This window comes from Abramis brama (genome assembly GCF_963993115.1).
Source record: "Abramis brama genome assembly, chromosome: 1".
Classification (NCBI taxonomy): domain Eukaryota; kingdom Metazoa; phylum Chordata; class Actinopteri; order Cypriniformes; family Leuciscidae; genus Abramis; species Abramis brama.
The window spans coordinates 47518188-47529444 of NC_139963.1; the positions used below are offsets into that span (position 1 = coordinate 47518188).

Sequence of the window (11257 nt, forward strand, 5' to 3'; positions counted from 1 at the left end):
TTTTTAAGTCCTATTCAGGTAGTTTATAAATGTATTTCAGGTACATGTGCAGTGAAAATTTCAGTTCTGCTACATTGCCAATTACATTTTTTTTTAATCCCAGTTACTGTTCCAAACAATCAGACTCTCTGCAACCCACTCCAATTCTTGAATTGATTTAGATATTTATTAATTTATTCACCTCATTTATTTGATTACATACCTGAATTGCCAGAATGAAGCCCATATATATTTTGTTTGTTTTTATTTGAATAGGCTATATGGCAGCGTATGCGTATAGTCGAACACAAAAATCTGAGTATACTCCATTTGATAGCGTGCACGAGCACAGGCGATCAACACATGCGCTCTAGAAAGTTACATCCTTGTCCATTGTCTTCGCTATTTTTGTCCAGAAGTTATGACCAATAAACATGTCTCTGTATTCTTTTAAACTAAAGTTATGGCTATCTCATAACCCCCTTTCACAAGTGCTTGTCAATGCGGGCATCTGTTGTTGTTGCACTCTCCGTTATTTTGTTGTTCTGTCTTTTTAGTTTCGTTTTCTACTGTGGAACAACGACCTGGGCCAGTGTTGACACCTGGTCGAACAACTGATTAGTGCAAAACAAATTCAATGCACATCTGCACGTACGTGTAAAAATCCTAAGTATACTTTGGGCTTAACATTCAAACTCTGAAAGATTTCTTTACAGTTACAATATTTTCAGTCAGAATGAACTACTCTTGAATCTTGCTGGTGACATTTTTGAGCTGCACAATCTAACATTGTAGACTGAATATTACTTGAAAGGAATATTGAAAGTTAAATTTAAGCTCTATCCACAGCTTCTCTCGCTTGAGAGCACATGGCGCATAGATCCTTTTTTGATTGTACAAACAGAACCCAGTATAAATTTTCTTTGGTAACCAACAGAATGCCACAGTATAGAATGTATTGAACACAGAATATTCCTCATGTGATGGTTTGCTAGTTTTTAAAAATATTCAAAGGTGTTTACAGGAAGGATGTGCGGGAAAACTCGATTCCAGACTTCATTAAGTTTTGTCTAACTTGTTTGGTTTGTGTGTTTTCTTTTCTTGTCTGCCTGTTCCTCTTTCTGTCTGTGCTTTTCCTCTGTTCCTGTTCGGTCACACCCTTCGTCATTACAAATGCTTCTGTCAGTAAACGCATATTGCAAGTGCTCTTGACTGTCCACAGGGAAACCCTGGAACAGCATACAGACTGGTGAAGTTTCACTTAGCCAACAGGACAATGGTAACCATCCAAGACTAATCCAAGAAATTAATGACAATAACTACCTTGCTCCTCTGCCGGACCAACAGAGGCAGCTACAGCAGCCACAGCCTCGTATCGATGTCCAGCATGTTGATGTTCCTCCGAGGTTCCCACTGACTGCATTGGTGCCAAACATGCAACTGCGACGGTTAGAGCAGCACCAGCTGCAGTTGAGACACATTCGACGGCGCCAGGAGCAGGAACGGCTGCAACGCCTGTGTCTGGAGGAGGAAAGGCAGCGGCAGGAACAGCAAAGGGCACTGGAGAGGCAACGTCGAGAGCTGCTTCAGTTGCAGCTGCAACAACAGCAGCAGAAACACCGGCTACGCCGACAGCTCCTGCAGCGCCAGCTTGAGATGGAGCAGCAACAGAGAGTCAAACAGCAGCCGCAGGTGAAAGGGCAACCATCGTGTCTCCTGGCGCCCTCATCTGGACTCTGCACCATCTACGAGGCCATGGAGACCAGAGAGGAGGAAGAGGATGAGGAGAACAGATCTGGGGGAAAACAAGGTTCTCCCAACCGGACTGGCCATTCGATCCCGACGGACCTACCGCTGAGAGTTGCCAACGGAAACCTTCGCCGACCGCCGCCACAGGAGCTGGACTGGAACACAAAACTGGACATGGTCCAGCAGCTGATTAACCAGACTCTGCTTCTGGCCGGGGAGGACGGCTGTCCTCCACTCCTGTACCTGCCTGGGCAGGGAGGGGGAATCCTCAGCCCTCTGGAGAGCAGCCTGTGGCCACACATCATGTCCCACTTCGACTGCTCCGCTGCGACAGTGGCTTCAGTCAGTAGTTACTCCCCCAGCAGCCAAGCCAGTTCCCCACAAGGCGACTGGACTGTGGTGGAACTTGAGACGCATCATTAAAAGCCTGATTCCTCGATCAGCCAAGCATGTGCACTAATTATACAATATCAATCCCATATCCTAAACTATTATAGAAACTCTATACTGTCCAAAGCCACGTTTCCACCGAAATGACCCACAACAATTTCTCCCAGGAACTATTTTTCCCCAGATTAGGCAAATTAGTCCAGTGACGTAGGACTGTGCACAACTTTCCAATTCCCACTGGATTTCGTCCTCCTCATATAAGCTTAATAAAGCCTTAACCTTGTCGTCGGTCCATCGGTCGTATTTTTCAACTCAAATAGCAAACAATCTTACTGCATGCACCGCAAATTTCATTTAAAAATTGTGGTTGAAATAAAATTCTGCGTGTAATCAACCAATCAGAATGTTCAGTGTCCAAGTCCCACCCCCGAAAGTTCCTGAACTTTGAAAAAGTAGTACCTCGCAAGCAGGAACTTTCTGAGGGGGAAATTTTCACCCCAAACTTCATTTAACACTGGTTCCTACAGTCGAAACACACTCAGTACCACCACAAAGTCCCTTGTTCCTGGGGAAAGTTCCTGCGGTGGAAACGCGGCTTAATACCTGCACTTGCATTATACCCGGGTTGCCCAATCCTGTCTATGAAGAGCTTCCTCCCAGTTCAGTTTCAATCCTGCTCCAACACACCTGTCTGTAATTAAAAGGTTTTCCTGAAGATCTTAATTAGCTGGTTCAGTTGTGTTTGATTAGGATAGGCCTATGTCACACTTCCTGCTTCCGGAACGCGGAGTAGGGATTCAGAACTTCCGGTCAACAGTATTTCTCCATAAGGATTTAGATTATCAGCCATAATGTCTAAACCATCCAAGGTAGACTGACCACGAGCTATGAGGTTGTGAAACAAAGGTTTTTGCTCCTGTAGAAGCTATAAGTTCGTATGAAATCAACCTTGTTTTAAGATAAACATGTTTTATCTGCAATCTTATGAAAAAAACTACACTACCCACAATCCTAAGCGTAGCAGCAACGTCTGCTGATTGGTCCAACTCGCTGTTACCATAGAAACGTTTACCTTACTGGCGAACGGCCCGCCACTGTTGTTGTAGTGTACCGGGTTGCTCTGCGTCAGGATGTAGACAGCCATAACTCAGCTTTCACGCTTTTCCACTAGAGAGTTTTCATTTACTATCCGAACCACATCGTCATATGTGACTTTAGGCAGGTTGCGGAGAGATTTGGTCCAGCGGTATCTATCGGACTCCGCCATTGTAAAGAGCTAACCGGAAGAGCCGTATCCCTACTAAAAGACGTACTTCCGGTCTTCAATTTTTTCGTGACATAGGCCTATTGGAGCTGAACTTTGCAGGGAGGTAGATCTCCAGGAACATGACTGAAACCTGCATTATACAGATGTTTGCTATTTGACCCTTATCCTCAAACTGTCATTTTTGTTTGTTTGTTTGTAATTAATGTGGTCTAATCCATTCTGAATGCTATCATTTTGAGTCTTAGGGTTGCAAGCACTTTCCTGAAGAGTTTTTTATAGCATAAACCTATAATTTCTCTTCCTCAAACATATTTAAAAGCTACACATATTTATGGCTTAGTGCCGTTTTATTACTTTTCTGTAGTATTTCGACATGAAAACAAAATTGACCATGTTTTTTTTCCTTGATTAGTCATAATGTGAATGCTTGTGAAAGATAGTCTTAATCTTTTATCAAAATGTAAGAGCCTGCTCTGAATTGACTTTCCTTTTTAGCCAATAGCCTCACTTAGGCCATGTTGGTTATTAGTTAATGTTAAAAAACAACCAAATAGCTAAGCAGGCATTGTTTTAGGCCAGTGTTTCCTAACCCTGTGCATGGAGGCAAAACAACAATAGACATTTTGGACGTCTCCCTTATCTGACCTATCCATTGCAGGTCTGATGAGTTGATTCAAGCGTGTTTGAATAGGAAGAATTTGAAAATTTGTAGTGTTGGTGTGCCTCTAAGAACAGGTTTGGGAAACACTGTTGCAGGTAATCCAGGCTTTCTTAGATCTTGCCAATAGACAGTTAATGCAGTAATTTATCAGTGGCTAATGTTAATGTAATAAAGGGTTCAACAATCATTTGAAAATGGACTTTAAAAACTCCTGTTGTTTCAAAAAGGGGGAATTGACTGCAAACTGTATCTCCTGTAGACCCGACCGATTTATCAGTCTGCTGATTATATCGGCCGATATGAGCCTATCGCAGATATATCGGTATCGGCGTATTGTGTAACTACATAGTTTGTCCAGCAAAGCGTGCTCTATTGTTTGCTAATGGTGACCCATGTCACTGTAGTGACACCAGTCAACCCTTTCACTTCAGTAAAAGGAGGTTTCTACTTCAAACACGGTGTAAGATGCGCACACATTAACTTTAACTCCACTGACAAGGTATGAAACATGGCTAGCTAGCTAATGTAGCAAATGAGTATGATAAGCTCGTTGTGAGAGTAAAAGATGTGGACATTATTTACTGTATAACATTGCGTCTCATCAGGTGACAACATAGCGTTAAATCACCATTCAACAGACCGCACTGGTACTAGTAAGCAACTTGCCGTTAAGACACCGCTTGTCTGCTGCTGCCTGAACAAGACACCGGACGCGAGCGGTGCGACTAAAGACAGTTGAACCCATTATAATCAGTGATGTGGTCTACACTGGATGCGGCGCGACGCGAGCGACAAATCTCAGATAATTAATGCCTCGTTCTGCTTTGTAACAGGCGCTTTTTCGTGTCTAGGGTGCGACGCGAGCAACAACGGCCGCGTCCGGAGTAGTGTTTAAGCGCATTCTGCCTATAACGCTACGTTTCAACATCAAGAAATATTCTAATAATTTATATAATTATAACACTTTATATAGGGCAATTTTGCATAAAGAGTAGCCTAGTTTCACGTTTAGTATATTTTGCTGACTACTTATTTAAAATAGTATAAAAGTAGGCCTACTGTATTTGTAATTAAACACGTTTTCATTATGGTATTATTACTTTTACTTTAGTAAAAAAAAGTAAAGAGTTCTTCCTCCATTAGTAGAGACTAGAGGAATTAAGACTAATAATAGAAGATAATAAGGTTTTGCCAGTAATACTTTTGATATATTTATTGATACAAGTTATTTTTTATATAACGTGACTAAATTAAAAGACGAAGTCATTAGTGAAGATTATGCAACAGTATTTATAATACAATATAGAGTAGAACATGCAATGCAAACTAGTTTGGTTACAGCTCAAATGTATCATTCTCATTCTATCATTCACCCTACCTCCATCACATATCTTTGTCACACAAGTGTTTGATCTCCACATTTGAGTGATCACTGCAAAATGTGTGTTTATATATATATATTCTGTTTGTGTATACTGTGTATTCTATATACAGTACCAGTCAAAAGTTTGTACACACAAATGATAAATAATATCGGTCGATATATCGATATCGGGCTTTTTTACTCCCTAATATCAGTATCGGCCTCCAAAAATCCATATCAGTCGGGCTCTAATCTCCTGTTTTTGCAAGATACTATTTAGAATGGCAGTATGTAATTGAATATGTATAATAATGCAGGAATTAAAACAAAAGTAAACAATTTTAACTTTATAATTGGAATCAATTAGATATAAATAGGAGGTCAAAAGAGAAGCAGAGCCAAGGGTTTTAAACCTTATGATGGTTCATCAGGTTCCTATGGGGAAATTGACTGCAAATTCACATTCAACAGCTTTTTTAGTCCTGGATTATTTATTTATGTAATTTATGGCATATTTAGACTTAACTTTGTAACTGTTTGATTTTCACATTGATATTGGTTGTAATTAGATTATGGGTAATGTGTTGTTGTTGTCTAAGGACTGTTGACCTCATGTTGCTGTGAACAGAGCTGCTTTGTTTGCTCTTCTCCTCTGGACAGGGAGATTTCAGTTGTGGGGAAACTCTTTTCTCCCAACATTCCTGAACCATTACCTCATTTCCTGGGTCCCTCTGGTTTCAATGGGTTTCCTGGGTTACTGATGATGTCATGGCAACTAGAAAAAAGGAGGTGTCTAAAAGACACATGAGGGAGAAATTGAGGGTAGGATGCGTGTGTGTGTGTGTGTGTATGGGACTCTCCAGACACAAAGGTTTAGTAAATTACGTGCTGACGATCTGATTTTCTTGGGATGCTGTGGATGATGTATTTTTACATTGAGTTATATGTACGGTGTATGAAGGGTTTGTGTTGGCAAGAGTTGTGAGTTAGTATTTATCTGTCATATTTTCTACAGTGCTTTAGTTCTTTCATTTCTGTCTTTGTTCATTGTGTTCATTGTCTAAAGACTCTTTACCTTTTAGAAGCAGCTGAATTATTTGGGGATAGACCTGTTTTAGACAGACTATCGAGTTGCAATGGTGCCATCTATTGATGATGCACCATAACAGCAACTGATGTGGTGGTGGATTCTCAAAGATTCATCTGTCATCCCTTTATAGCACATGTAGCAGCCAGTTAAATACTTTCTGAGGTTACCATTTCTGAGGTAAGTTAATAATCACTGTTTTATGTATGATATATTGTAATTAATCACTGGAGACATTTCTACAATGTTGTATGGGTGTGTTTAAACTGTTGGTTGTAGTTTTTTTTTATATATATATATATATATATATATATATATATATATATATATAAATTCAAATCATAATTGTAATGATAAATAATATCAGATACCAGCACATATTTATGACTCATTTCCTCATTTCCTATAATCTCCTGTTTTTGTAAGATAATGTAGATGACTTAGAATGAAAGTATAATACTTTTTTTATTTTATTTTTATTCCTGCAATATAATGTTTATTTAATTAAGGATAAAAATTGGAGGTCAAGAGTAACTTGTTACGTTTTATTAAGGGAGAGGACTAAGTAATAATGAACTACAGAGTTACTTTGAAAGAAAGACACAATAAAACTGCATTATTTCATGACAGATATATTTCAAGATATATTTAATCTATTTAAATATTTAATAAATTTATAGTAATGAGATCTGATTATTGATTCAGATATTTGGTATTAATGGTGAAGGTTGCACGTTTGGATGAGTATCCCTTTAACGTCCAATATTTGTTCCATAATTTCACTCCTTCACCTCTATGTAATCTATTCATACTGTAATTTCCATCCAGCTCAATCTTTGTCCGGATTGCAAGTGAGTACAGTGAGTGTCAATAGAAGATACAGTAACCACTCCTGATCATTTTGTAATAACTAACAGTTTGTTATAGGCTAATGTTTTTTTCTCCTACCTTGGCTGACGCTCCTGTGGAGGATATTACTACACCAGTTTAAAGGTTAAATAATTGCAATTAACAATTAAAACTACATATTTCTAATATTTAAAGAAGTTTATGCTATTTTTAGCCAGTAGGCTAGGTTGTGCTTGCAATATTTTGCTGACTCAGCCACAGCTAAGCAAGAATTACCTTTCTTGATCTGTCCGGTGTGATAGTCACACTTGATAAGAATAACCCAAAACGAACTTTAGTTTGGACAAACATAGTATTTATGGAAAAATTAGCCTATTTTCACACAATTGTTTCAGTAGGTCAGACAAGCCATGCGCGCTAGGGTGACCACCATCAAACAAACCAATGGGACAATTATAAGTTTGTGTGTGGGTCGGGACATGTTATCAACACTAAAATATAACCTGAAACTGTTATATAATGTCAAACTTAATAAAAAACATTTGTATTCTGCCTTTCAGCTGATAAAAGTTCTTTGATCTTTAGTCCCTTCCAGAAAACACCATTACATCACAATGTAACATAACATGTCTTTATTTTACGTCATTTAAATTCAACATCAATGAGCCCAAAGGCAGCAGGCATCAGGCAGATAACTATTTCTGAAACAGTTCTGACCAAGTCCAACTAAAATCCAACAAAATAAACAATGAACAAATAAAATATAAAACAACATGAAATTAGATCATTGAGCATCTAAAAAAAATTATTTGACCGAATTATCCATTTGTTTTCTGACAGGGAACGGAATCACCAGTCCACATTTTGATTGACAGCCATCAAAACCTAGTTGTGTTTACTCCTTTCTTTTCAACCATTGGATTTTAAAAAACATCTGTTGTATTTTTGTACTTCTGACGAAGCGCTGTTAAACATTGGTGAAAAACTACGCCGCAAAAATAATAAATAGCCTAAAATGCTTTCTTAAAAAGGAAAAAGAACGCATGCACGTTTTCTTGATAATTAAAAACCAATAGACTGATGAAAATGCGGGACATTTTCTCAATATGCGACGTGCGAGACAAGCATGGACAGTAAAAGGGGAGAAGGGGTGAAAATGCTGTGCGGTACAACGCAAAGCGGGACGGGTGGTCACCCTACTGCGCACGCCTAGCTGCACTTGACAAGAACGGTAAAAGGAGAACTCTGGTCAATTTTAACATTGAGCTAATTTTTTTGTACATTTGGAGTGCTGTCAGTACAGAGAACAACGACAAAAATCGGTGTTGCCTACACCGTGTTATCCTCTTTTTAAAATTTGCACCCTGTTGACTTCAATGGGGCAAGTTTTAAACCTGCTTTTAGCCTCTTAACATCCTTGATGTGTCATTACAAGTGCACAGGTCATGTGAGTGATTCCTTCGGAGTGAACGCGTGTGAATCTGACTGCAGTAGATGTGAAAGATATGAATAAAAATTATGTTTATTCGGCCAGCGCTCATACCTGTATTTACATCCTGTTCTCGGTTGAAGTCCATAGTAATCGATTGTCGAGTTCACGCACATTGGTTTAGTACCTATGATCACGCACGTGAACTCGACAATCGATTACTATGGACTTCGACCGAAAACAGGTATTTGTGTAATGACACATCAAGGATGTTAAGAGGCTAAAAGCAGGTTTAAAACTTGCCCCATTGAAGTCAACAGGGTGCACATTTTAAAAAGAGGATAACACGGTGTAGGCAACACCGATTTTTGTCGTTGTTCTCTGTATTGACAGCACTCCAAATTTACAACAAAAAAAATGAGCTCAATGTTAAAATTGACCGGAGTTCTCCTTTAACCAATCACTGTGCCTCACTCTAATTATCAATGTCGGATGCATTTTATGTAGGCTATACTGACTGATTATCCTATTTAATTTAAACAGCTGTATTAACACACCTTCCTTTTTATACATTTTATTATCTAACGTTGATAATCTACGAGTTCCGTTTCAAATGGTCAGTTTTATATCTGACTGACTAAAAGATAAAAACAAATTTTTAATTAATTGTGGTATCAAACACATGCAATAATAATAAAATAAATAGCAACATTCACCTGTATATGTTGAAGGTGATAAGTGCCTGAAATAACAGCACCTATTATGTTGGAATTTTAAAGGCCTTTTAATTTATTTATTTTTTTACGATGGTGTCAATGTGATCCACAAGGGGGCACATTTTCCAACTTTAACACAAGTAAACGCTCATTATTTAGCGTCAAGACAGATTAAAGAGTTTGCGTGTAGCATTTCTGTTCTAAACTACACTGTAAAAAATGTTCGTAATTTTAACTGTAAAAAACTGTAAAAAAGCAACGAAAAAAAAAAGTTAATTCCTTAACGGTATGTACCCTTACTATATACAGTGAAAAACTGTAATAGCTCTCACGGGACATTTCATGTAATTTTACATTAATATACTGTTAAATGTACGGATTTTGGAAGTACACTGTAAAAAAAAAACTTACCGTTGCATTTACCGTACCTTACCGTAAAAAATACGGTAGCAAATGTTTACTAATTTTACAAAGTTTTACATCATCGAACTAAAAATTACGGTGAAAAACTGGCAGCTGGTTGCCAGTACTTTACCGTAAAAAATACGGTATAAATATTTATGTTTTACGGCATTGAACTAAAGTTTACGGTAAAAAACTGGCAGCTGGTTGCAGGCATTTTACCGTAAAAAATATGGTAGTAATATTTTAGGTTTTACGGCAGTGATCTAAATATTACGGAAAAAAACTGGCAGCTGTGGTTGCCAGTACTTTACCGTAAAAAATACGGTAGAATTTTTTTTGCTTTTAAGGCACTGAACTAAAGTTTACGGTAAAAAACTAGCAGCTTGCAAGTGCTTTACCGTAAAAAATACGGTAGTAATATTTTAGGTTTTATGGCATTGAACATTGAACTGAACTTTTATATAAAAAAAAAAAAAAACCCTGCCAGCTGTGGTTTCCTGTAATCTAATTATTGAGAATTACCAGAGGTTCAGACGTTGATGTTTTATTGAAAATAATAAAGTTTGAAGTTACCATTATGGAGATGAGTGTTTGCTTTAGTTGGGCTCTTGACCCTTGACTTTTTAACTTTAGATTTACTCTGACTGCCTTAACTGTGTGGTAACAGTTACACAAACAATAACACAAACGTTATGGTATGAAAATCAGAGAGAAAATGTGACCAGGTGATGATGGCAGGTTAATGATGACATAATTGTCATATTGTGGCCTGATTCACTGATCTCATAAAGAGTCTTATTTCTCACTTTATGAGCAAAGTGATAATATTAATTATAATATTAAAAATAAATATTTCATATTATTGAGTATAATATCTCTGTAAGCCAGCATTGAGCAACAGATAATCTGAAGAACTTTAAAAATACATGGTGTAGAAAAAAGGTTTTGAACTACTGCTCGATTTAAACCAACACAGACATCAAGATTCAGCGTATGAATCTCAACAATGGTGACAATCAACACAATAATCAGATAAAACTCTGAACATCACAAAACAAGCTACTAAAAAGCTGCAACAAAAACAACATCAAAAATAAAAGCAGATATAATAATAAAAGAAAATACTAAGGCAATTCAGCATAATGTATTCCTGCTGCAATGCATGCTGGGAGATACTGATGAGTTTTGATTGGAGGCTCCATCAAGTGCACTGCACTTTTATCATCACCATTGTTGAGATTCATACGCTGACTCTTGATGTCTGTGTGTGTCTGAAAGATACAGCAGTTCAAACCTTTATTGTACACAATGTTTTCAAAATTCTTCTGATTATCACAGCAATGATGGATCACATGCTGTAGA

General features: G+C 37.9%; 1 protein-coding gene across 1 annotated transcript; it reads left to right on the forward strand.

The window, feature by feature from the left end:
* The first annotated feature begins 4 nt into the window (after positions 1–4).
* Positions 5–6777, forward strand: LOC311081862 (BTB/POZ domain-containing protein 8-like). Its single transcript, XM_084112563.1, has 2 exons — positions 5–630; positions 1202–6777. Exon 2 carries the CDS (start codon positions 1414–1416, stop codon positions 2149–2151), a length of 738 nt encoding a protein of 245 aa, XP_083968689.1. The 5' UTR covers positions 5–630; positions 1202–1413; the 3' UTR covers positions 2152–6777.
* The last annotated feature ends 4480 nt before the right edge of the window (positions 6778–11257 follow it).

Coding starts and splice junctions, on each gene's coding strand:
- LOC311081862 (XM_084112563.1), top strand. CDS start 1,414: ATGCAACTGCGACGGTTAGAGCAGCACCAGCTGCAGTTGAGACACATT.